This window comes from Salvelinus alpinus, chromosome 18 (assembly GCF_045679555.1).
Source record: "Salvelinus alpinus chromosome 18, SLU_Salpinus.1, whole genome shotgun sequence".
Lineage (NCBI taxonomy): Eukaryota > Metazoa > Chordata > Actinopteri > Salmoniformes > Salmonidae > Salvelinus > Salvelinus alpinus.
Genome location: NC_092103.1, coordinates 4,624,949 through 4,652,128, shown reverse-complemented (window position 1 = coordinate 4,652,128; position 27,180 = coordinate 4,624,949). Strand labels below are relative to the sequence as shown.

The following is a 27,180-nucleotide window of genomic DNA, read 5'->3' as shown; positions in this document are numbered from 1 at the left end:
AGCCACCACCATGCTTGAAAATATGAAGAGTGGTACTCAGTGATGTGTTTTGTTGGATTTGCCCTAAACATAATGCTTTGTATTCAGGACAAAAAGATAATTTCTTTGACACATTTTTTGCAGTATTACTTAAGTGCCTTGTAGCAAACAGGATGCATGCATTGGTATATTTTTTATTCTGTACAGGCTTCCTTCTTTTCACTCTATCCTTTAAGTGGAGTAACTACAATGTTGTTCCATCGTAATTCTTCTGATAATAAAACCGTTTCGTTTCCCTTCCCGCAACTTAGTTAGGAAGAACGCCTGTATCTTTATAGTGACTGTGTGTATTGATACACCATCCAAAGCCTAATTAATAACTTCATCAAACTCAAAGGAATATTCAGCTTTTCATTTTTTTTATATATATATTTTTTTCTACAAACAAAATTCCACTTTGACATTATGGGGTATTTGTGTGTAGATCAGTGACACACCTTTAAATTCAGGATGTAACAACAAAATGTGGAAAAAGTAAAGGGGTGTGAATACATTCTGAAGGCACTGTAAGTGCCTTGATATTCAGTCTGATATCTCAATCCTAAACTTTTGTATTGTAACACTTCAGAAAAACATTTGCAATTGCCAGACAATGGCAGACACGTTTTACACCACTTACTAATTAAGATGACTCAGTCAAGTTAATTAGCCTAACTTTTCTTTATCAATCCAAAGCCATTCATAGCACCTTTCATTTGGAGTTCAACACCGGAATCCACATTCCCAATACTAAGTAGGTGACTACAGTAACTGCAGTGCAGTCAGTGACATTTAACAGCCAAATTGGAAGAGGAGCATCTGTACCCCCACTCACTTATTTTTCGACACATTAATATGCATAAGTAAGTGGCTTTAAGCTGAAAAAAACACTTTCTCCTTCATTAAGTCCATCCAAGTATTAAAGTCCAAGCAGAGACGGGGAGGAGGCAGGGAGTAAATTATGACCTTTCTACAGATTATTGCCTGCCGGAGTCAGAACCATTATGAAGTTTGCATGTTGCAATTTCCTTTTGCAATTTGTGGGATCACTAATTGTTATTATAAGCAAAGGTCAGTTCTGACTTGAATGCAGTGTGTTAGCCTGGTTTAGGGGGAATTTGTGGGTTGGATTAAAAGGATGTGATGTAGCCCTGTATTCCTACTGTAGAAGGCAGGGCTGGGTTAGCTCATTAACTGTTAGGTTATGGATCAGTGAACCAAAATTGTTCCAAGCTGGTTGTCAATGGCTGGTGACAAACAACAAACATATACATTGTACCTCATGCAATTTGTATTTGTTTACTGTTTATAATTTTTTTTTATGTTTTAAGATAAAACTTTACAGTAATTCATACACGTAGGCTACATGTGGGTCAACCTCAGTCAACTTGATGAACTTTGTGTTCCCTTTAATACAGGTTCAGTTGGAACAGAGGGGTACGAAAGTATTCTTTTGATGGACAGGCCGCTGATTCACACACGAATGAGAGGTTTTGAATTGAATTTCCTCAGTGAAAGACATCCATTTCACATGCCAAATGGCAGTTTCAGACTTGTAATCCTGTCTGGTTCCAATTACCGAAGGGGGAAAAGAACTGACAGTTCAGCACCAACTAATTGACAGAGTATTTGGACACAATTACTCAAAAAGGATTCTGCAATAAATTTAATTAATCAAACGTAATGAATGAAATGGAAGGAATATTTCTCAGTCTCCATCCATGTTTGTCTGTCTGTCTGCCTGTCAGTCTGTCAGTGCAGTGTACCTTGAAGACCTTGATGGGATCAATCCAGAGGCTGTCGTTGTTCAGCCAGGGTTTGCGCTCCGTTAGGCTTTCAGCAAACACGTCCAGATAGAAGATGGCGTAGTTCTCAGGGTCTGGGATCTCACTCTGGAAAAGCTTCATGATATTCAGAAACGTGTCTGGAGGCCCGCAGATATACACAACTGTAGGGAAGACAAAAAACACAACACAAAAGTTACTTATAACTGTTTATCTGAATGATGGTTGTATTTCCTATAACTGCTTTAGCTATCAAACCTCTCCATTTTGTGAATTGCTCCTCTTATCATTGGTAGACTAGATGTAGATATGAACCACATGAGGTATGGAAGTCAATCCAAATCAGTAACTTCTGGGGAATGCTGTTATGAGTAATCATGTGTAGGTACACCTACTGAAGTTGCACAGTGTCTGCTATTTAGGGGGAGTGTGCATGTGTGTTTAGAGCGTGTAAAACTGTCTGTGCTGTACGCCTGCCTACATAATACCATCCCATTCTGTTTTCATGCAGTCTGCTCCATAGACAGCATGTCTGTAGGCATTATTTCCATTCGCTGCATATGTCATAGTGACTGCTGCCAGCTCTAAGGCAGCCCTCCCAGTTAGCAGACATTTCCTGTTTGACCAAAGTCAGCACAGAACACCGCTCAGACCCCAACTCTCATCTCTTCCAACATAGCTCACAAGGAGCCATGCCAAGTAGTCCTGCTGTCTCCTGGACATCGTCCAAAACAAATGTACAAAAAGGCAGGGGAAAAGTCAACCTGTGTTGTAGGAATCATAAGGATCTGCCTGGGCTTAACTTATTACAAAGCACATCAAATTGTTTGGTACATTTTGTTTCACTTAGCGGCAGACTCAAAGAGAGCAACCAGCCCACCTCACCTGAACTCTCCATTTCTAGTAGAAGGCAGCATTAGCTCCCATGACTCACACAACATCTAGACGTAGAGAAACTTAATGCTGCAATGACTATTAAATGCATCCCATTCTGTTCATAATCAAGCGCCTGAGTATCCTAGCCTATATCATGAATACATTCCATTTGTAGTTTTCCCAGGTGTGACGCTTGAAAGAAGAGTCTCTGCAAAATTGCATGTTTAGAAACTACTATCAACTTTACAGTGTTTTGTGTCATGTGTATCTTACTTATTAAAGTGTAATACAAATATGACAGAGATCATTTTAGAGATAATTATTTTGTAGACCATTGTGTTACCATGGTCTAATCTGTCAAATGGGCTTTAACAACTCTCGTAAGAGAACTTAGGAAACGTACGCCTTTGTCGCATGTCTTTGTTCTCTTCCAGGAAGTTGTACACAACTTCCATAAACACATTTATATCTACGATAGACAGAAAAGAGCCAGTCACACAACACAAATGTGATGCATGCTGAGAGTTTTTTATGTACAGAACCAGTCAAAAGTTTGGACACACCTACTCATTCCAGGGTTTTCTTTATTTTTGCTATTTTCTACATTGTAGAATAATAGTGAAGACATCAAAACTATGAAATAACACATATGGAATCATGTAGTAACCAAAAAAGTGTTAAATAAATAAATATTTTATATTTGAGATTCTTTGCCTTGATGACAGCTTTACACACTCTTGGCATTCTCTCAACCAGCTTCATGAGGTAGTCACCTGGAATGCATTTCAATTAACATGTGTGCCTTGTTAAAAGTTAATTTGTGGAATGTCTTTCCTAGTTAATGCGTTTGAGCCAATCAGTTGTGTTGTGACATGGTAGGGGTAGTATACAGAAGATAGCCCTATTTGATGAAAGACCAAGTCCATATTATGGCAAGAACAGCTCAAATAAGCAAAGAGAAATGACAGTCCATCATTAATTTAAGACATGAAGGTCAGTCAATTCATAAAATGTCAAGAACTTTTAAAGTTTCTTCAAGTGCAGCTATGTTTAGACTGTTGTTCATGTTTTGCTGTGTTCTAGTGTACTATGGAATATATTTATTTCTTATTCTTGACACTTCTCCCAGTAATATTTAAGGTTAGAACTACCTTTCTAAGTGTTCTGATACTTCTAGCTTGGAGTTGTATGTTTATGATAACATAGCTACAGTATTTCACCTTTTAATGTGTATATTATTGCTTACTAGGTGTGTCCAATCAATTTTGTAACCACTCCCTCTTCCAATTAGGGCTAATTGGAAAAGCTGTTCAAAAGAGGACATTGTATTCTCTTTTTTTTTGTACTCCCTGATGAAGGCCATGCAGCCGAAACGCGTCGGTTTTTAAAAAACTTTGTTTCTATTGAACATGCCATACTAATAAAGGCATTTTAATTAATTATATGAAGAGTGCCTTGGTCCTCCTTTCTTTTCTTCAAGTGCAGTCGCAAAAACCATCAAACGCTATGATGAAACTGGCTCTCATGAGGAAAGGAAAGGAAGACCCAGAGTTACTTCTGCTGCAGAGGATAAGTTAATCAGAGATAACAGCACCTCAGATTGCAGCCCAAATAAATGCTTCTCAGAGTTCAAGTAATAAACACATCTCAACATCAACTGTTCAGAGTAGACTGCGTGAATCAGGCCTTCATGGTCGAACGCTGCAAAGAAACCACTACAAAGGACACCAATAATAAGAAGATACTTGCTAGGGCAAAGAAACATGAGCAATGGACATTAGACCAGTGGAAATCTGCCCTATGGTCTGATGAGTCCAAATTTGAGATTTTTGGTTCCAGCCGCCATGTCTTTGTGAGATGCAGAGTAGGTGAACGGATGATCTCCGCATGTGTGGTTCCCACCGTGAAGCATGGAGGAGGAGGTGTGATAGTGTGGGGGTGCTTTGCTGGTGACACTGTCGTGATTTATTTCGAATTCAAGGCACACTTAACCAGCATGGCTACCACAGCATTCTGCAGCGATTCTGTCACGCTCGTCGTTAGGAGAAAGAGAGGAGGACCAAGGCGCAGCGTGATAACAATGCATTCTTCTTTTAATGAAACGAAACGAAGAACACTTGACAAACTAACAAAACAACAAACGAACGAACGTGACGCTATAAACAAATAGTGCTGACACAAACACTACACATAGACAATCACCCACAAAATACCCAAAGAACATGGCTGCCTAAATATGGTTCCCAATCAGAGACAACGATAAACACCTGCCTCTAATTGAGAACCAATCTAGGCAACCATAGACTTACATAAACACCTAGAATGAACACAACCCCATAAATCTACAAAAAAAACCTAGACAGTACAAACACCCTAGACGAGACAAAAACACACAAACCACCCTCGTCACACCCTGACCTAACCAAAATAATAAAGAGAACAAAGATAACTAAGGCCAGGGCGTGACAGATACGCCATCCCATCTGGTTTGCGCTTAGTGGGACTATCATTTGTTTTTCAACAGGACAATGACCCAAAACACACCTCCAGGCTATATAAGGGCTATTTGACCAAGAAGGAGAGTGATGGAGTGCTGCATCAGATGACCTGGCCTCCACAATCACCCGACCTCAACCCAATTGAGATGGTTTGAGATGAGTTGGACCGCAGAGTGAAGGAAAAGCAGCCAACAAGTGCTCAGCATATGTGGGAACTCTGTTGGAAAAGCATTCCTCATGAAGCTGGTTGAGAGAATGCCAAAAGTGTGCAAAGCTGTCATTAAGGCAAAGGGTGGCTACTTTGAAGAATCTCAAATATAAAATATATTTTGATTTGTTTAACACTTTTTTGGATACTTCATGATTCCATATGTGTTATTTCATAGTTTTGATGTCTTCACTATTATTCTACAATGTAGAAAATAGTACAAATAAAGAAAAACCCCTTGAATGAGTAGATGTACCTAGACTCTTGACTGGTACTGTATATATATATATAAATATATTACAGGAAACACACTTTGTGTGATTTCAGTGAGGGGCCTATATTGTACCTGTGCTACATTATGTTGGTAACCCTGTTAGCACCCCGCGTAGTCTGCAACAAACATTCACATATGTGCCTCCACAAAAGATAAGACACAGCTTGATGTATTCTTCCTTCCAGCCATGTGGCATTTTTTTACCTTTATTTAACTAAGCAAGTCAGTTAAGAACTTGCCTCTACCTTCTTGCCCTTTGTTCTTTTGTCTGTACCCAATAATGTTTGTACCATGTTTTGTGCTGCTACCATGTTGTTTTGCTACCATGTTGTTGTCATGTTGTGTTGCTACCATGCTGTGTTGTCATGTGTTGCTGCTTTGCTACTTTGTTGTCTTAGGTCTCTCTTTATGTAATGTTGTGTTGTTTCTCTTGTTTTGTTCTATATTTATATATTATATATATATATACACAGTATATATATATATATTTAAATCCCAGTGCCCGTCCCCGCAGGTCTTTTGCCTTTTGGTAGGCCGTCATTGTAAATAAGAATTTGTTCTTTACTGACTTGACTAGTTAAATAAAGGTTAAAAAATAAATTAAATAAAATAAAAAATGTCTTATTTACAATGACAGCCTACACCGGCGACGCTGGGCCAATTGTGCACCGCCGTATGGGACTCCCAATCACAGCCAGTTATAATAGAGCCTGGATTTGAACCAGGGTGTCTGTAGTGTACTCTAGCACAGAGATGCACAGCCTTAGACCGCTGTGCCACTTGGGAGCTCAAGTGTATGTGTGCTTTTTAGTGGTCTGAAAATGATCACGGTGTGAGCTTTCTCCACAGGTAACCTGGTGAGACTTTGAAAACATAATTGGCCTCATGTTCAGTCTGGTTGTTTAGGTTTGTTTATTTGAGGCAGGTAAATGTTTTTGGGGGAGATATTACATGTTTCTACCATTTCTCTTTTTTCATGAACAAATCTGATAGGAGGCTAATAATTAGACTTCAAAGGGTTTTCCCATCAGATTCAGAACACAAAATCAGAGGGACTGTGTCGGAGTGAATCAATTTACATTACAAATCTGTACCTGACAACAACTGGCTTAAAAACAATCAACACTCAACGCTATACAGTACTGTCAAGACGTCGACCAAAATGAGAGACCACACAGTTGAGGTAAAGGTTGACAACCCAGTGGTTATATGTTGGTGATCTCAGAGGGATGAATGTGAATGGAATGTCAAGCCAGAACTCCAAGCTTGGACAAGCCATGCCAAAACCATTAGCTTCCGTGACCCCAAGCTCACCATGGCGGGCCCATAATTCAGCTAAGAGGTTTGGCAGCTTTCAAAATGATTTTCCTGATATGACAGCAGTTAAGTACCATATGCAGTGTTTATTGCACAATTTGTTAATGTTACTGCTGGAAAAGTTTTTTCAAGTGCTTTAAAAGCGAATAAACCCAGTCATTTACATGCATCACTCATTGACAACACAGTCGTATCTGTATTCTGTGCTCTGCTGGTTAGTGCTGAGTCACTCTAGTCTATAATGTTCTTCTCATCCACTGATTTCTAATCAGTACCCTGACAATAACTATGGATGAAAACAGTGAGCCAAGAGTATCATTTTGTGGTTATAGTAATGTTTCAGGGTTATTGAGAAAACCAAAGGCCAGTATCTTCCCAGATGATGTGAAAGAGTTTATTGCCTTTACTTCTTCCAGATGAACCTTAACCAACACACAGCATCAGACGGTTCAGACAAACAGAACAGTTCTGGGCCAAAGCACACATCAATATCACTTGCCAGTATTTGTGTTTCGCTGTTGGACTTTCAACACTCCAATTCCCCTCTATCGGTATAGATATTTTGATATTGCAGTATAACACTATGGCCCAAGGTGATTGTTTAGCTGATGCAACTATGTCAGTAGACTTGATCGTTAACACCATTCCCTTGTGTTATTGATATGCAGCATCCAATTTTGATGGAATCTGAGTTACCAACAAATATGAAGAATTTGAAAGCAACAAATTCCTAAAATACTTAGTCTGAATTTGTGAAATATTTATTCAACTGAGACAAAAAAAGCATTGATGCCACTTAATTGTCTTGATAAGGGTAAACAACAAGAAAGTCTAGCTGCATAAGGCAACTGTGAGCTGGCTGTTCCTGATGATTAACAGAGAGCAAATACTCACAAATAACTGGTAGCAAACAAATTACCCAATTTCAACCTTAGATGTGTCAACACAATGGATCATTTGCCACATCAAACAATAAATCTGAGTACATGTTGTATTAAGACAGAGGTCTAATGGGTCTCTACAGACAAAATGTCTCTACATCACTAACAATAATATTTGTAAATGTAATATGTTATATCTTATATATATGTTATATCGATGGTTTTAGACCCCATCATAGCACTGAGACTGCACTTGTGAAGGTGGTAAATGACCTTTAAATGGCGTCAGACCGAGGCTCTGCATCTGTCCTCGTGCTCCTAGACCTTAGTGCTGCCTTTGATACCATCGATCACCACATTCTTTTGGAGAGATTGGAAACCCAAATTGGTCTACACGGACAAGTTCTGGCCTGGTTTAGATCTTATCTGTCGGGAAGATATCAGTTTGTCTCTGTGAACGGTTTGTCCTCTGACAAATCAACTGTACATTTCGGTGTTCCTCAAGGTTCAGTTTTAGGACCACTATTGTTTTCACTATATATTTTACCTCTTGGGGATGTCATTCGAAAACATAATGTTAACTTTCACTGCTATGCGGATGACACACAGCTGTACATTTCAATGAAACATGGTGAAGCCCCAAAATTGCCCTCACTAGAAGCCTGTGTTTCAGACATAAGGAAGTGGATGGCTGAAAACGTTCTACTTTTAAACTCGGACAAAACAGAGATGCTTGTTCTAGGTCCCAAGAAACAAAGAGATCTTCTATTGAATCTGACAATTAATCTTGATGGTTGTAAAGTCGTCTCAAATAAAACCGTGAAGGACCTCGGCGTTACTCTGGACCCTGATCTCTCTTTTGACGAACATATCAAGACTGTTTCAAGGACAGCTTTTTTCCATCTACGTAACATTGCAAAAATCTGAAACTTTCTGTCCAAATTTGATGCAGAAAAATTAATCCATGCTTTTGTTACTTCTATGTTAGACTACTGCAATGCTCTACTTTCCGGCTACCTGGATAAAGCACTAAATAAACTTCAGTTAGTGCTAAATACGGCTGCTAGAATCCTGACTAGAACCCCCCAAAATTGATCATATTACTCCAGTGCTAGTCTCCCTACACTGGCTTCCTGTTAAGGCAAGGGCTGATTTCAAGGTTTTACTGCTCCTACCTATCTTTCCGATTTGGTCCTGCCGTACATACCTACACGTACACTACGGTCACAAGACGCAGGCCTCCTAATTGTCCCTAGAATTTCTAAGCAAACAACTGGAGGCAGGGCTTTCTCCTATAGAGCTCCATTTTTCTGTGTCTCTCACCCATGTGAGAGACACAGACTCGGTCTCAACTTTTAAGTCTTTACTGAAGACTCATCTCTTCAGTGGGTCATATGATTGAGTGTAGTCTGGCCCAGGAGTGTGAAGGTGAACGGAAAGGCTCTGGAGCAACGAACCACCCTTGCTGTCTCTGCCTGGCCGGTTCCCCTCTCTCCACTGGGATTCTCTGCCTCTAACCCTATTACAGGGGCTGAGTCACTGGTTTACTGGTGCTCTTTCATGCCGTCCCTAGGAGGGGTGCGTCACTTGAGTGGGTTGAGTCACTGACGTGATCTTCCTGTCTGGGTTGGCGCCCCCCCTGGGGTTGTGCCGTGGCGGAGATCTTTGTGGGCTATACTCGGCCTTGTCTCAGGATGGTAAGTTGGTGGTTGAAGATATCCCTCTAGTGGTGTGGGGGCTGTGCTTTGGCAAAGTGGGTGGGGTTATATCCTTCCTGTTTGACCCTGTCCGGGGGTATCATCGGATGGGGCCACAGTGTCTCCTGACCCCTCCTGTCTCAGCCTCCAGTATTTATGCTGCAGTAGTTTATGTGTCGGGGGGCTAGGGTCAGTTTGTTATATCTGGAGTACTTCTCCTGTCTTATCCGGTGTCCTGTGTGAATTTAAGTATGCTCTCTCTAATTCTCTCTTTTTCTCTTTCTTTCTCTCTCTCGGAGGACCTGAGCCCTAGGACCATGCCTCAGGACTACCTTGCATGATGACTCCTTGCTGTCCCCAGTCCACCTGGCCGTGCTGCTGCTCCAGTTTCAACTGTTCTGCCTGCGGCTATGGAACCCTGACCTGTTCACCGGACGTGCTACCTGTCCCAGACCTGCTGATTTCAACTCTCTAGAGACCGCAGGAGCGGTAGAGATACTCTTAATGATCGGCTATGAAAAGCCAACTGACATTTACTCCTGAGGTGCTGACTTGCTGCACCCTCGACAACTACTGTGATTATTATTATTTGACCATGCTGGTCATTTATGAACATTTGAACATCTTGGCCATGTTCTGTTATATTCTCCACCCGGCACAGCCAGAAGAGGACTGGCCACCCCTCATAGCCTGGTTCTTCTCTAGGTTTCTTCCTAGGTTTTGGCCTTTCTAGGGAGTTTTTCCTAGCCACCGTGCTTCTACACCTGCATTGCTTGCTGTTTGGGATTTTAGGCAGGGTTTCTGTACAGCACTTTGAGATATCAGCTGATGTACGAAGGGCTATATAAATACATTTGATTTGATTTATAATGTAGAGTGGTGTGTGTGTTACGACTTGGCAGAGTCTCTGTTTATATGCTTTCTCAGCCGATTACAAGTAGTGAGGATTAATGAACCATTTCTAAAATAGATTTGGAGTTCATAAAATGTTATGACAACATTCCAGTTGTAATAAACATGTAATAACATATTCTACAGTGGGGATTACCATGGAAACAATGTTACAACAGCTGTGTGTCACTACGATTTTACACTAGGTAAACAATCAACACTATTTGTGTAATGATAAGAATGTATTTCTAATTGTTTTGAGATAAGCAATAGGCTACATCAAGTACATAACGGTGAACTGTAAATAGAATGAGCTGGAAAACAAGCTGGTGTGAGTCAACACGGCATGACATTGGAAATGAACATTGGGCCATTGTAGGCTAATTAATGAACAATAATAATGCCTTAGCCTTATTACAGGTAAAACTGAATATTTACAATCCTTTTTTAAGTTTCAGCTGAAAATGCCCGTCTACTTAATTGGGATAGATGCTGTAAATAACATGTATGAAAGACCTATTGAACAAGAAAAAAAGAAAGAAAATCTATGCGTGCAGGCACATAATCTCTCTCTCACACACAAACACACTTTCAGTGATTACACAGGTGGTTCACAGCAATAAATGGTGGTCTGGTAAGTCACATACTGGGTTAGAAGTGCATTCTATACTGTTCATCACTTCACTTCTCCCTTTTTGTTTACAGAGCTCTTCTTCACAAGCTTTCAACACATCTCACTTATCTGTTAAAGTACAGAAATAAGGACCACCAAACCCGCTCACAGGGTTGGTGAACTCTTGAGGTCCCTCGTGTCTCTACCAACCCAGGCAAATCAGCCTTTACTTTTAATACCTCATTACATCTTGAATCCCTGGTGCCAATAGGGCTGTTTAGAATGCTGATGAGGAGTTAATTCACTTAGGTTTACAAGTGTTTTGGTTGATTGTGGTGGTTTATTTGTGTTGTTGAGATGTGGTGTGTCTATCTGCTGTATCTTCTAGTTTATTTTTAACAGTTTTATTGATTTATGTTGTGAGTGGTTTGTTCTCAGGGCACCATTGTGAATGAGACCCTGGTCTCAATTGGGGCTCTCCTGAATAAATAAAATCTAAATAAATAAATAAAATAGGTAGGCTTACTAAATATGTTTTTATTATATTAAATAAATATTCCAAGAACAGGTTTAAATCCACTGTAGGCCTATGTAAGAATATGCTTTGACTAACACTGAGTGTACAAAACATTAGGAACATCTGCTCTTTCATGGCATAGACTGACCAGGTGAATCCATGTGAAAGCAATGATCTCTTATTGATTTCACTTGTTAAATTCACTTCAATCAGTGTAGATAGATGAAGGGGACGAGACAAGTTAAATAAGGATTTTTAAGCCTTGAGAAAATTGAGATATGGATTGTGTATGTGTGCCAGCACAGAGTAAATGGGCAAGACAAAATATTGAACGGGGTATGGTAGTAGGTGCCAGGCGCACCGGTTTGAGTGTGTCAAGAACGGCATCGCTGTTGGGTTTATCACGCTCAACGGTTTCCCGTGTATATCAACCACCCAAAGGACATCCAGCCAACTTGACACAGCTGTGGGAAGCATTGGAGTCAACATGGGCCAGCATCCCTGTGGAACGCTTTCGACACCTTGTAGAGTCCATGACCCGACGAATTGAGGGCAAAATGGGGTGAACTCAATATTAGGAAGTGTTCCTAATGTTTTGTACACTCAGTGTATATGACCAACACTGGCTACTCATAAATTAAAAACGTAAGCCCAAAAATCATATTAGCCTACTATCAAGCCAATGTTCCACATTTTTAGGCTATCTTATAATGTAACATCTACATTTCATATTGCATATGTGGAAATAGCCAATTTATAGACTTACTTCTCCCGTGGTCTTTCATGAAAGTAATGATTTCTTTATAATAGCTTGGCGAGTCTTGATATGGCAAGGCATCAACTGTGACATTTTCCGCTTTCAAAATTATGTAAATTCCTTCAGAGAGGAAGTAGTGAGGTCGGTCATCTTTTTTCACATCGTGAAAAATCAGAATGGCACGAGAGGTCCAATTAAACTGCGCGTGAATAATACTAGCAAATTCTCCCAATTTTGTAGTCGAGGGTCCGGTGCGCACAATCGTTTTGTACTCATCCCCGTTAACAAACCCATATGCTGTTCCTCCCGCAGTTATCAATGGGAGTTTCCAATGAGATGCAAATCTTCCAACGGAGGCCACTGAATACACGCAACCAGGTCCAAAGAAAGCATCTGGTTTATTATAAAGTTTGGTATCCACGGCTATAATCTGTGCCCTATTTTCTGCGCAGACACCGGTTGAATCCTCCGTGCTGAAATTCAAGAGTTGAATTGAGTGGTCTTGGAGAACTCCGTGCTTCTTCTGGAGATTCTCGTTCGCCATAATAATTGCTGGGAAAACCCGAGGCAAAGCCCAGGGATACTTGTGGTAATTGTCGGGAAGCATCACCGCAACTGTTATATTATTTCCCATATTCGTTCGACACCTGGATATGAGAGAGTATGTGAATGCCACAAAGAAACAGTATCCAAGATCCGTTTTAGATCCCATTGCTTTAATTTGTAGTATAAAATAAATCCAAGAAAACGGACCTCGTGTGTTCTAGTAAGACGCCTTACTGTCCTGAAACCTAACCATATGGCTCTCTATTGAAATGCAACTTCAGTCAATAGAAGAAATGTTTAGGTAATCCATGTGTCATGTATCATCTTTAACGTTGCTCTAATGGTTATCCAGCAGTGATTCTGTGCGTTGTTCACTTCAGCGCATTTCTCGGACTGATGTTCCTTAACACGCCCCTCCGAGTGTGATAACATCCATCCAAATGACTGGAACTTAAATCACAGAAACATTCAGTGCAGCCCCCCACACGTCATATCACAGGTCTGAGAAAGACTAGGAAGAGGCGCCCCCTGCCTGCTGTCACTGTTCTTCCGTCCTGGTCCTTGGAGACCCACAGGGTGTGCAAGCTTTTGCTCAGCCATAGCATAACTGATTCAACTACCCTTGAATCAGGTGTTCCTGCTGGGCTAGAACAAAAACCTGCACACCGTGTAGATCTCTATGACCAGGTCAAGAGACGATCAGTTAAATATTGACAATAATCTGGAAGACACAATTTCAGCAGTTGCAAGCCTTGTGTTAAACTCCGTGAGAGTTGAATAAACAAAAATACAAGCATGCAGTACACATTCCAAACTGAGACGCTGAATTTGATTTACACAAATCTGAGATTCCACAATGATCCACTAGAGGTCAGGAGTTCCTCACAAGGCTTCATTTCGGCGAGCGCTACAATAATCTTTAAGACAAATACAATCATATTACATATTCATGTATTTTTATTACCTCAGACAATTGTCATGTTATCAAAAGGGGAACTTCAAATTACACAAAGTCCAACCACGTGTCAATTCAATGTGCAACTTTGTTTTAAAAGCATCAAAACACAATGGGTGCTGAAACACATTGAAAGTATGATTTTGAGTCCTCCAAAACTCATAACAAAGTCAAGCAACCTGGATGGTCAACAATAAAGACAGAATGAGAGGTTCATGCTCCTTATAGCCATTATTATTGTAAGACATAGTAATTCAGCACGATGCTTGGCATTTTCAGTTGCCTTCGAAACCTATTTCTGAAAAGGTTAATCTGTGAAACTGGAGTCTCCAACTGCAATGCTGCATCATGTACATTTCAGAAACTAATCAGATATTTCCACTTTTCAGTTGAACCTCCTCTTTTCTCCTCTCTTCTCCCCATCCTCAGTTGGTGGACTTGGGCAGTCTGTAGACGCCTGCGGACACGATGAGCTGATGGTCTCGCACTTTCCTCTGCAGGAAGGCCTGCAGCTCGTTCACGTCCATCTCTGTGACAATTGGTCCCGTGGCAACGAACATCCTGAGCATGGAGTGGATGCGCTCTAGGGTCATGGTCTCCAGGTTGGTCAGCATGGCCTGGATGTAGGCCCAGAACAACTGTATCAACAACCACGCACACAGGGGAGAGAGAACACTGCTGTTAGGGCTAGCTTGATTTGTATTTGACAGGAGATTTGTATTTGAATTCCATGCCTCCAATGTGTGTGTGTGTGTGTGTGTGTGTGCGCAATGCACCTGTAGTTTCTCCTCCCTCTGCTCTGACTGAGTGGTGGTATTGGAGTCTCCCTCCTCGTCACTGTCAATCAGCATCACCCCTCTCTCAGGTCTCTCCCGGGACGAGCCTGTTTCCAGGACAGAGTAGCGCCCCCCAGCCTCCTCCTTTAGGACCCCCTGCTGCTGCCACAGAGCCAACTTCCTCCTCACCATTTCCTGGGGCACGCCCAGGACCCCACTCAGATCCTCCAGAGTCCACGAGCCTTCAGGACACATAGACAGAGAGAGCGATGGTAAAGGTAAATCTTAGTTACTTGTACAATGTTTGTATGCATTGATAAGTTGTACATAAGGCAGCCTGTGATGGCCATAGTACTAACTTTTGTCTTGGAAGTGCAGGATGATGGCAGCGTGGATGGGGGACACAGTCAGGTTAGTCAGAGTCCTGTCCTCCAGCTCCACATCCAGGGTCACTAAGCCCAGATGAGGCTTCCAGCTCAGGGTCCTCATCGCCTGGGGAGGGAGAGCGTTTGAAGTATGGAATGACATTTTTAAATAGAATGTCCCTATTCATTCTCAGTTGGCCTGGCTGCCAGTCTGTTTATAAAGACTTGACTAAAGAAGAAACAGACTGGCACCCAGGCTACGGCTCCATCATCAAGTACCTTGAGTTTCTCGTAGCGGTGTGTGTAGGCCTCCATGGCTTGGGAGGCCAGGGGCGGGAGCTCCATCTTCTCCTCCTTCAGTGTGGGCCAGAACTCAGAGGACAGGATCATGGCTGACAGGGACAGAGGGGGCTGCTCCTCCTCAGCCAGCCTGGACTCCTCCTCACGGATGTTGGTGTTGATCCTTCGTGAGTCAGCCACGTCCTGGAGAGAGAGAGGGAAGAGAGGAGAAGAGAGTGAGGCTCTGTCCTAAAGTGCTCTAATGGCCTCTTTTCCTCATACTGTACTGTCCTGTGTCCTCAGCTTTTATCCTATGATAGATGGGACTGCATGTATTTTTAAAGATACTGCTTTGATCAGTGGTGATTAGAGTATGTGAGCGGAGCGCAGCGTGTCCAATTTGACTGGAGGTGGAGCGAGATTCCCCAAGGCTGGAGCCTCCAGTAGCACTCACTTCACGAGCTCAGGCCATGCCCGGACCAGCATGCATTTGTAGTCCACTTGTGTACTGCTATATTCCCTTGATTTAGCTACTGTCATCCAGTTTGCTAAATATTTTCATAAACAAACTGATAAAACAGGAGGACTAAGAGCAAGAGAGGGAGTGCAGTGATGTAGTCTCCACAACTAAATAATAATTGTGGAATCTGAAAAGACATGTATTCCCGAAAGCATGATGGTGTACTTACTACATGCACATGCTAACAGAAAGGAATGAGGTTGGTAGCTAGCTAAGTGTGTCATTGTAGCAAAGTATTTATAAACAAAAAAAATCAGATCTCTTAAAAGTTTTGTTCAGTATTCGTTCATTTATCTATACAATAGGCCATAATTGATTTGGCACCAAAAAGCCTGGCAGTTTTCCATTTTCCATTATGATAGGGTTATTTTACCTAAAATCCTTTAGGCTTACCTGTAGAAAAAAAAAAAAAACAACTATGCACCCTGCCCAGCCTGGCCCAAAGGGTGTTTAGCATCCCCAGTGGCTCTGCAAGTGTGGAGAGGATATTCTCCACTGCTGGCCTTCTCTCCAGGCACCATCGCATGAGTCTGAAGTCACAGACTCTGGCCAAGCTCATGTTTCGAAAAATTAGGCACTGTAGACTGAGCCTAATAAGGCATTTTTCATTTAATTTGTATTTAATTTTAAGTCACCGCCTATATGCGCAATTTATAGACTACAATGATTTAATACAACGAAATGTTGTTTAAACGCTGAGCACTTAATGTCCCCGACTCCCTACCAGCCTAGTGTGTTGCACTCGCAAATGCTTTACCATGTATTTCTTTGTAGGCTATAGCCTTGAAATAATTGAAATAATATAGCCTAGATAACACATTTTTGTTCCATCTTACACTGTCTGGCTCCTGACTTATTTAGAATGTTTATAAGCTGGTTAATATGACATGTAGCCTATATAAAATTATGAGCGCTTCTTACAGTCACCTTTTCCTGTTGTTTTTAAAAATACTTTTCATTCAAATCATATGGTTTGGTTTGAATAGTTCAAAACCAAATGACCCCGTGACCCAGTAGTCACAAAAATAGATGAGTGTTGGTTAAATTGTGACTTTAATGAATGGAGCGGCAGTTTTTTTCCCAGTGAGCGAGGAGTGATTTTTAGCAGAGCGGTTTGAAAGGACGTGGAGCACCGGAGTGGTGCGCAAGCACGGCTCCATGAGCAATGAGCATGATTTCCCACCGCTCAACTCCGCTCACATACTCTGATGGTGATCAGTTGTGACACAGCTAGGGAGTCATGATGTCAAAGCTCACGCTGGTATGAATGGGAACTTAAGGAGACACAGAGTAGTGTATGTACAGTACTTCACCTTCAGCATCACCTCGCAGTAGTGCATATGGGACTCTCCGAATCTCAGTTTGAGCAACTCCACATTACGAATCTCCCTGGAGGCACATGAGAAAAGTGACTTATAGAACAAATATGGAACGATTTCACTCACCCAAAATGACCAGACAGAGAATACATTATAATCAACAAGACTACCAACACCAGTATATCTGCGTAATAATAGTGACTCCAAAGTGTCTCAAGTGTGTAGATGGATGCTGAGTAGTAGGATTTCATGGTGTGCAGTAAAGGAGTGAAGTGAGTAATGTACAGTATAGCAATGGGATACATGCCTTTGGAGTGCAGGTACTAGCTACTGTACATGAGTGTTGCATACCTGGCTGTATTGTAGTTGAACTGGTGGAGCAGCCTGTCTGCCAGGACAGTTCTGTACTCATCTATGAAAATCTCTTTACTGCCATATATGCTGACCAGAAGAGTGATGATGTCAGACGAACGTCGCTTAGACCCTGTCTTGTCTGAGAGAAGAAGGAAGATGATTTTGCATTTCGTGAAAGAGATGTGTTGGAGAGGTGTTCTTTCGGAGCAATTCTAGTTCAATACAGCAGAAACAGGAAACTGACAGTTTGTCTAGTGTGATGACAACCTGATAGTGATAATCATATACAATACATCTCCAATGGATAATTGGAGTTCACAGAGTAAAAGAATGCAGTGTGTGTAAGGTGGGTACACAGAGGGTTCGACCTGTCACAGCATCTTTAGGGTCTGGGGTCCATTCCTCTGGGTCGCTGCCCTCGTCCTCACTGTCCTGGGTCTCCAGGGTCACGGGGTCGGCACGGGACAACTCATTGGCCAGGTCACTGCAGCCCTCCGCATCTCCAGTAAGGCTGGCCACTATCTGACGCACTGTATCCTCCCGCGTCCTAGCAGCGGCACACAAACGTTACGTCAACATCACAGCAACATGCTATGGGAATCAAATCAGTAAAGTAACAAATAAAATATCTGTCACATAATTCGCACACAACGTGTAGACTAACAGTGAAATGCTAACTTATGGGCCCTTTCCAACAATAAAAAATTGAATATAGAATATAGAGAAATAAAATAATAACACAAGGAATAGATACACAATGAGTAACAATTACTTGGCTATATACACGGGGTACCAGTACCGAGTCGATGTGCAGTGGGTACGAGGTAATTGAGGTAGACACACCAAATATACAAACATTTGTGGACACCCCTTCAAATTAGTGGATTCGGCTATTGGTACTTTTTAACTTTATTTAACTAGGCAAGAAGGTTAAGAACAAATTCTTATTTTATAATGACGACCTACACCGGCCAAACCCTCCCCTAACCCAGACAACGCTGGGACAATTGTGTGCCACCCTATGGGACTCCCGATCACGGTCGGTTGTGATACAGCCCAGGATCGAACCAGGGTCTGTAGTGACGCTTCTAGCACTGAGATGCAGTGCCTTAGACAGCTGCCTCACTCGGGAGCCCCATTTCAGCCACACCCATTGCTGACAGGTGTATAAAATCGAGCACACAGCCATGCAATCTCCATAGTTAAACATTGGCAGTATGTATGCCTTACTGAAGAGCTCAGTGACTTTCAATGTGGAACCGTCATAGGATACCACTTTTCCAACAAGTCAGTTCGTAAAATTTCTGCCCTGGTCAACTGTGCTGTTATTGTGAAGTGGAAAATGTCTAGGAGTAAGCCGCACAAGCTCACAGAACTGGACCGCCAAGTGCTGAAGCGCGTAGCGTGTAAAAATCGTCCGTTGGAACACTCACTACCGAGTTCCAAACTGCCTCTGGAAGCAACGTCAGCACAAGAACTGTTTGTCCGGAGCTTCATGAAATGGGCTTCCAGTGCCGAGCAGCCGCACAAAAGCCTAAGATCACCATGTGCAATGCTAAGCGTCGGCTGGAGTGGTGTAAAGCTCACTGCCATTGGACTCTGGAGCTGTGGAAACGTGTTCTCTGGAGTGACGAATCACGCTTCACCATCTGGCTGTCCCGGCAGACGAATCTGGGTTTGGCGGATGCCAGGAGAACGCTACATGCCCAAATGCATAGTGCCAACTGTAACGTTTGGTGGAGGGGGAATAATGGTCTGTGGCTGTTTTTCATGGTTCAGACTAGACCCCTTAGATCCAGTGAAGGGAAATCGTAACACTACAGCATGCAATTACATTCTCAACAATTCTGTGCTTCTAACTTTGTGGGAACAGTTTATGGAAGGCCCTTTCCTGTTTCAGCATGACAATGCCCCCATGCACAAAGCGAGGTCCATACAGAAATGGTTTGTCAAGATCGGTGTGGAAGAACTTGACTGGCCTGCACAGAGCCCTAACCTCAACCCCATCAAACACCTTTGGGATTAATTGGAATGTCGACTAAGAGCCAGGCCTAATCTCCCAACATCAGTGACCGACCTCACTAATGCTCATGGCTGAATGGAAGCAAGTCCCCATGGAAATGTTCCAATATCTAGTGGAAAGAAGAGTGGAGGATGTTATAGCAGCAAAGAGGGGACCAACTCCATATTAATGCCCATGATTTTTGAATGAGATGTTCGACAAGCAGGTGTCCACATTCTTTTGGTCATGTAGTGTATGTACATATAGGTAGGGATAAAGTGACTAGGCAACAGAATAAATCATAAACAATAGCAGCAGTGTATGTGACGAGTCAAAAGAGTTAGTGCAAAAAGGGTCAATGCAGATAGTTAAATAGTTAACCAATAGCTACCCGGGCTAACTATTTAGCAGTCTATTGCTTGAGGGTTGAAGTTGTTCAGGGTCCTGTTTGTTCCAGTAGAGAGCAATATTCTCTAACATTTGCCTCACAATGCAACATGTAAAGCGTTGGTCCAATATTTCATGAGCTGAAATAAAAGATCCCCAAAATTTTCCATACGCACAAAAAGCATATTTCTCTCAAATGTTGTATAGAAATTTGTTTACATTCCTGTTATTGAGCATTTCTCCTTTGCCAAGATAATCCATCCACCTGACAGGTGTGGCATATCAAGAAGCTGATTAAACAGCATGATCATTACACAGGTGCATCTTATGCTGGGGACAATAAAAGGCCACTCTAAAATGTGCAGTTTTGTCATAACACAAAATAACACAGATATTGTTTTGTTTTGAGGGAGCGTGCAATTGGCATGCTGACTGCAGGTATGTCCACCAGAGCTGTTGCCAGAGAACTGAATGTCAATGTCTCTGGCATAAACTGCCTCCAACGTCGTTTTAGAGAATTTGGCAGGATGTCCAACCGGCCTCACAACCGCAGACCATGTGTAACCACGCCAGCCCAGGACCTCCACATCCGTCTTCTTCACCTGCAGGATCGTCTGAGACCAGCCACCGGTGAAATATTTCTGCATAAACTATCAGAAACTGTCTCAGGAAAGCTCATCAGCATGGTCATCGTCCTCACCAGGGTCTTGACCTGACTGCAGTTCTGCGTCGTAACTGACTTTAGCGGGAAAATGCTCACCTTTGATGGCCACTGTCACGCTGGAGAAGTGTGCTCTTCACGGATGAATCCTGGTCTCAACTGTACTGGGCAGATGGCAGACTGCGCGTATAGCGCCGTGTGGGCGACGGTTTGCTGATGTCAACGTTATGAACACAGTGCCCCATGGTTGGCGGTGGGGTTATGGTATGGGCAGGCACAGATGGCAATTTTAATGCACAGAGATACCGTGATGAGATCGAGGCCCATTGTCGTGCCATTCATCCACCACCATCACCTCATATTTCAGCATGATAATGTACGCCCCCATGTCACAAGGATCTGTACACAATTGCTGGAAGCTGTAAATGTCCCCAGTTCTTCCATGACCTGCATACTCACCAGACATGTCACCCATTGAGCATGTTTGGGATGCTCTGGATCAACGTGTATGACATCGTGTTCCAGTTCCAGTCAATATCCAGCAACTTCGCACAGCCATTGAAGATGAGTGGGACAACATTCCACAGGCCACAATCAATAGCCTGATCAACTCTATGCAAAGAAGATGTGTCGCGCTGCATGAAACTCATGGTGGTCACACCAGATACTGACTTGTTTTCTGATCCACGCCCCTGACTTTAAAAAAAAAAGGTATATGTGACCAACAGATGCATATCTGTATTCCCAGTCATGTAAAATCCATAGATTAGGGCCTGATGATTTTTTCCCAATTGACTTATTTCCTTATATGAACTTTGAAATTGTTGCATGCTGCGTTTATATTTTTCTTCAGTGTAAATACAGATTACAATAATACATGTGTACCCACCTGAGGTACTTGCGGATTGGTTGGCACGCAACCTGCAGGATGACCATGGACGGGTCCAGCTCCCGTAGGGCCTTTATAGCTGAGATGTACACAGTGATGATGTCAGAGGTATGGACTCCTAGAGGGGAAGAGGAATGTTGTTGGGATGGGATTCATATACACAAGTCTAGTTTCTTCTCTAACATTATGTTTGCAAACAACACTTAGTCTTCACTGCTTTAAATGTGTAACAGACAAAATAAACAGCAAACACCAGTCATTGTTTGTAATCCGCCATCGGTTCACTGACCTGGGTGAAGCAGACGGGTGTCAAAGGCTGTCTTAAGGGACGTAAGGAGCTGCTGCCTCTGATTGGTTCTCTCCAGGCAGAACTTGAGGTCATCGATGGCAGGCTTTGACTCAGGAAAATCTGACAGGGACAGAACAAACCACAGCATGTGAGGGAGAAGAAATAACCACAACTCTCCGCCCTCTCTGTATCTCCTTCCCACCAAATCTCTTCCCTATGCCATCAAGTGCCCAACACTGACTGCTTTCTCTTATTATTCACCACCTCCCTATCTCCTCTCTCTGTTCCCTAACCCCTCACCTCTGATGATGCTGAAGAGCTCCTCGATCCTCATGTTGACGTAGATCCTGCAGAAGAACTGGTGCATGTGACACCTCCAGCGCTGCAGCACGGCGTTGGCTGGCTGGCCCACCACCCCAGTCCCGCTGCCTGTGCCGTTGGGCACCGTGCCCAGTCCACTGACTCCACCCACATCACTGGCAAACACCCTGCTCAACCAGCCCAACACCAGCTCTAGCCACTGGAGAAAGAGAGAATCAAAGAGGATTTTGAGAGAACGTTTTTAAGTAAGATAATAAGTAAAACAGATAAATTATCACATTTCTGAGATTTGGACTTGGTGTAGTAAATTGTTTGAAAAACAAATTTTATTTGGTCAGCGACCTATTCTGTTGAGTAAGGCAAGCTGGAAAAGTCAAACTTGTTGATAGGTCATGCCACTTTATTCTGTGAGGTGGTCCTCCCATAGACAGGCTCTTTGGTCTACTGTACCTCCTGAAAGTCGAAGAGAAAAGAGCTCTCGTACTCCCCCCTGCAGTGCTGCTCCATCCGCTGCTCTATCAGTTTGTGTAAGATGGACGTCACCGCCTCTGAGCTGACCCGCTCCAATAGCTGCAACCTGGACCTGGGGAGCGGGACAATCACACTTTAGCAGATTTGTAGGAAGAGACAACTGCACAAGAGACATTTTAAACACAGCAGGCACACAAAGGTAGAGATGTAGACAATGGTTAAGGAAGTGAACCCTGATCTAAGACATTTGTGATGTTGTTGTTGTTGTTGTCATATTTGAATGTAAGACATTAAGCAGTACCACAATTAGGGTCTAGAAAACAGAGCAGACAGTGACACAGCACCCCTCCATTCACTCACAGTACTTGGCTGAGCTCTTGCAGCTGCTCCAGGGCTTGCTGACACCAGCATCGCTGAGTGGGGACAGTGCAGCCCTGACAGACCCCCCCCTCAGGTCCCCCGCCCCCCTCCTCAGCCTCCCCTGCCTCCCCCTCCTGGGTCATGTGCACAGAGAAAGTCCTACTGTAGAACTCCAGTATTCTCTCCTGGAGCACAGCCGAGGGGGAGAACAGCAGAATGGCCCTGATGACGGAGAAGGCCCTCTCACGGAGACCCCTGGCACCAGGGCCACACAGACCACCCCGGCCCTCGTCCTGCCAGGTACCCAGCCTCTCCAACCCTCCTGGGGAAAGGGACATGGAGCACATTTTTACACATTTGACAAGATTCTGTTCAGTCAAAATTCTAGCATTATTAAGGGTGCATTTAACTGTAACTTGAATGTTTGAACCCACCTAGGAAAGGTTGCAGTCTGTCCAAAAGGGTACGGAAGGCCATGAGTAGGATCCTGGCCCTGTCCTTCTCCTCCAGCTCATTCTCTGGTTGCTTCATTCCAGCCCAAAACTCAGGGGCAATAGCAGTAGTAAGACGCACCTGCAGGGTCTCCATTAGCCATCCCTCCAGAAACTGTCCCAGGCTGTTAGAGCACAGCAGGCTAAGCCCCTCAGAGAGAGACTCATCAGACATGGTGATGTCATTGGATACTGGAGACACCTACAGACAGAGGAAATTGTTTATGTTCTTATAAACAGATACGGTCTATGGTGTGTATGTACATTGATAGGTCAACATTGGTCTTAGCTAGTTAGCTAATGCCTGGCATGTGTATCTGTTAACGTTAGCTATCTAACGTTACATGTCCAGCAGTCAACCACAGCGGTACAATTGATCTTATTTAATTCTCACATAAAAGGCAAGCAGGCTATATCAACAACACAAGGTACTACCGTAGGCAAGTTAGGTCCATCTACTCACCAGAGCTGCAGTTACGGTGTCCCAAGCAGAAGATAGCCCCTGTGGTACTGAGAATAACATCTCAGTAGAGTCCATCATCCCGGTTGGACCAAATTACTCAGCGAGAACCACTCGATTGTGTACTTACAAAGTTATCGTCTGTGTTATATCACTCACCCATATTAATAAGATGTACGTAGCATGGCTTATAAGAAATAGTAATATGTATCTAAAATGTAAATATAGATGCCATTTGATTGAAGTTATCGCGCTCTTGCTAAACCTGTGGCGCATAATAGTGACGTATGTGTGGTTGCGGAAGTCATAAAAGTGTGGCGGAAGTGTATGTGACAGTTTGTTAGCTAGTTGTCTTGGAAACTAGCTAAATGGAGGGATTTTGAAGCTAGTGAAGGACAGAGTCGTTGTCGAGAAGTCCATATCGACTGCCTAAATCTTTGCACAAATGAGCCAGTTTGCCAACTAGTTAGACCTAGCGAGAGTTATCTGTAGCAATACTTGGCTTCAAACTGCAAAGTTATCATTGAGTCGCTAACTAACGTAGATAGTACTCTGGCTGTGCGCGCCGGGAAGGGCCCTGAAGAGCTGGAAAAGTAAGTATAATCTACAACATCATGACCCAACAAGGAGCAGCGCTACAAACCTACAACAATGAGCTTGTCAAGTGTAAGTGAATGTGGCATTTTGTATATTTGTCGTTAAATAATTTGTCAGTTAACTTAGTGTTTTGACATAGACACCAAATCCGGTTTATAAAATACTACGTTGCTTTAGTTAACTGTTAGCTAGTTTCTATCTAGCTATGTCAATATGTTAGCTAGCTAGCTTCTTGTTTTCACTTGTTTGGGTCCGTTGTGGAAATATCTGTATTTTTATGCTGTACTTAGGCCCTTCAGGGACAAAGATTTACTGAATGTATCATATTTCAGCTCCTCCTTTTGGACAACTACAGCTAATTAGGGACGTGTGACTGTGAATCTGGTTAGTTAACCTTGAAAGAGTACGCTACTTCTATCCCATGCTTTGATGCAGCCTGTTTCTAGGCTCTGTCTTTAATGCGGTTTCCTTTTCTCCCCATAGAAAATCATTATTTCCCTAGGTGCATGTGCAGACAGTTGTTCTTTTTTTCCTATATCACTACACAAGAGTAAGTGTGATTTAGTCAACTGAGTTGTTGAAAGGGTAGGGAGGGGGATTAAAGAAGGCAGAATCATGTTATTCCTTAGTCTGTATTTTATAGGCAAGAGACGCTAGACTTGGACCCAGTCTGTGCGGGAGTTTACCTGTTTGACTTGTCAAGGAAATATGTTTAGTTTGAAATACTTTTGTATTAATTTATTTCTTTAAGCCTTCATTTAGTTAATTACACACTTGTGACACCCAGTGTGTGGTTAGTGGGAGGGGATAGAACTGTTACAAGAATATTGGTATCCAAGTAGAAGGTGTGTGTTTGTACTGCAGATACTGTCTGCAGCTATTCCAGACTACAGCAGACCCATCGGAAATATCCAGACTATAACTGACCTTGCTTTAGCACAGCCATCAAACCCCTGACACTTAGTTTAAATCAAGACATGGCATTCTGCTTGTGTAGAATTTAAATGCATCCAACTCTGAGTAACTGTTTCAGAGTCATGTATAGATGCCCATAATCTGACTAACATGACTGGTAATGTCAGAGGAATGTGATCTAGACTTGCAGACATCTCGAGTCTAGTTTAGCCCTGGTGTTCTGCTTCATAAGACTATTTTCATTGGAATTGTCAGTAAGATTAATTGAACCCTTGATTCTCAACCCACTCATTATAGTTTTGATAGATTTTATGTCAGCAGTTTTGAATCATAATGGCTGGCTTTGAAAATATAGGCTAGTATTATGGAGCTGATTCGATGGAGTGTTGATGCAACTAATGCCTATCTTTATACTGTGAAAGATCTTAGTCCGTAGCTATGGAATTAGATGTGACCTCTGGCAGTGGGATTTCATTAATGTATGATTGACTCCGTCTCACACACTTTCATCCATCACAGGCTGGAATGGGCTGATTCAACAGGAAAGGGGTGCTGAGTGAGGGGGACCTCAGTTTAGACCTCCCCCTCCCTGTTATCCCTCTTACATTGTGCACAGGAAGTCTGACACATATTTAGAAGGATAGATTATAGGCCTCTAGGTTGTTTTCTCTTTAAAATACCCTGATTTGTTACTATTCACATGCTGTTGGGACTAGGAATGTAGGCCCAGGCTATATTTGATGCTAAGCATTCATAATTATAAGTAATTGATTTAGGCTACAGCTACACTGTAAAAACAGTCACATACACATGAATTGAACTGAATACCATGGTCGTATCCACATTAATTGTACATTTACGCTCCATCTCCTAAACAGCCATTGTTTCCTTCTCCCCAGGTATCGAGGAGCTGTGCTCTAAGAGGGATGAGTTGAACCGTCAGATACAGCTGGAGGAGGAGGAGAAGGGTCGTCTACAACACGACATTCGTGTCCTCACTGAGAAGCTAAGCCGCGTCAATGAGAGCTTGGCCAGACGACTCACCGCCCGCGCTGACTTTGACCGCACCATCGCTGAGACTGAGGCTGCCTATATGAAGGTCAGGCCAGGGTTCAGGGGGTTTATTTTTCTTATGTTTAGGTTTTTCAACGCAAGTTTAGTCTCACAAAACCCTGAATGGACATGTCAGCTTTACAAGATCGCTCATGTTAATTTGACTGCAAAAAGACCCTACAAACGTACAGGGCAAGACATTTTCTGACTCACAAAAGAACCCTGGAATTACTTGTAATTCAAGACAACATACATCCCACGTGTTTTCTTATTATTCAACTCCCTTGGTGTTACTAAGAGCTTAATGGCAGAGCAAACAAACGCCTGTAAGTGTCGTTAATTAAAAACAACGGAGTGCTCAAAGTCAGACTTCCAATCAAATTGTTACACAGCACATTGTCATGCTGCATCTCATTCCCACTTACCTCGGGCTATATGGTATTTCATACTGAGGCAAGTGTTTAATTTAATTCATGCCTTATTCTCAGATTCTGGAGAGCTCTCAGACACTGCTGAGTGTACTAAAGAAGGAAGCGGGAAATCTCGGCAAAGCCACTGAACCCAGAGGGAAAGATCACTGATGTCCAAACTACCTTCCCTCTCACCCAGATACCAGCACTTCCCCTCACCATCTTATCTAGAACTGTTTGTAATATATTTATGTAAAAATGTTTTGAATATCTAATTCTGCTCTTTACTGGTGTACTTATTTTATATCAATTGAATTATTTTAATAAAGTTTGAAGATTCCCTTCAGTTGCCGTGTATGGAACCAACTCAAAAGTCCTTCCATTTGTTGTGAGTGCTGTGTCTTTCAACAAATACCCACACACTCTTGG

General features: G+C 42.6%; 3 protein-coding genes across 4 annotated transcripts in view; 1 reads left to right on the top strand and 2 right to left on the bottom strand.

The window, feature by feature from the left end:
- Nucleotides 1-13,333, bottom strand: part of LOC139543559 (atrial natriuretic peptide receptor 2-like) — a 57,712-nt gene extending 44,379 nt beyond the window's left edge. For both annotated transcript variants that reach the window (XM_071349752.1, XM_071349753.1), the window contains exons 1-2: nt 12,341-13,333; nt 1,785-1,966 (exon numbers count right to left, since the gene is read on the bottom strand). In XM_071349752.1, coding sequence (XP_071205853.1) covers nt 1,785-1,966; nt 12,341-13,043 — 885 coding nt within the window. In that variant the 5' untranslated portion in view covers nt 13,044-13,333. The remainder of the gene's footprint in view (nt 1-1,784; nt 1,967-12,340) is intronic.
- Nucleotides 13,334-13,816: 483 nt separating this feature from the next.
- anapc2 (anaphase promoting complex subunit 2) lies at nt 13,817-24,092 on the bottom strand. The gene is made up of 14 exons (XM_071349756.1): nt 23,780-24,092; nt 23,260-23,518; nt 22,826-23,147; nt 22,445-22,577; nt 21,974-22,193; nt 21,674-21,793; nt 21,385-21,502; nt 17,814-17,992; nt 17,443-17,584; nt 17,086-17,161; nt 15,253-15,456; nt 14,968-15,100; nt 14,609-14,850; nt 13,817-14,470 (listed from the first exon to the last, which is right to left on the bottom strand). The coding sequence occupies exons 1-14, from the start codon at nt 23,855-23,857 to the stop codon at nt 14,258-14,260; spliced, it is 2,439 nt and encodes an 812-aa protein (XP_071205857.1). The 5' UTR covers nt 23,858-24,092; the 3' UTR covers nt 13,817-14,257.
- ssna1 (Sjogren syndrome nuclear autoantigen 1) lies at nt 24,072-27,117 on the top strand. Its single transcript, XM_071349760.1, has 3 exons — nt 24,072-24,442; nt 26,188-26,387; nt 26,830-27,117. Exons 1-3 carry the CDS (start codon nt 24,391-24,393, stop codon nt 26,920-26,922), a joined length of 345 nt encoding a protein of 114 aa, XP_071205861.1. The 5' UTR covers nt 24,072-24,390; the 3' UTR covers nt 26,923-27,117.
- The last annotated feature ends 63 nt before the right edge of the window (nt 27,118-27,180 follow it).

Coding starts and splice junctions, on each gene's coding strand:
- anapc2 (XM_071349756.1), bottom strand. CDS start 23,857: ATGATGGACTCTACTGAGATGTTATTCTCAGTACCACAGGGGCTATCT. Junction 21,503..21,673: donor CACCCGTCTGCTTCACCCAG/GTCAGTGAACCG, acceptor CTTCCCCTCTAG/GAGTCCATACCTCTGACATC. Junction 15,457..17,085: donor ACTGCGAGGTGATGCTGAAG/GTGAAGTACTGT, acceptor CTCTCTCTCCAG/GACGTGGCTGACTCACGAAG.
- ssna1 (XM_071349760.1), top strand. CDS start 24,391: ATGACCCAACAAGGAGCAGCGCTACAAACCTACAACAATGAGCTTGTC. Junction 24,443..26,187: donor CAACAATGAGCTTGTCAAGT/GTAAGTGAATGT, acceptor CCTTCTCCCCAG/GTATCGAGGAGCTGTGCTCT. Junction 26,388..26,829: donor CTGAGGCTGCCTATATGAAG/GTCAGGCCAGGG, acceptor CCTTATTCTCAG/ATTCTGGAGAGCTCTCAGAC.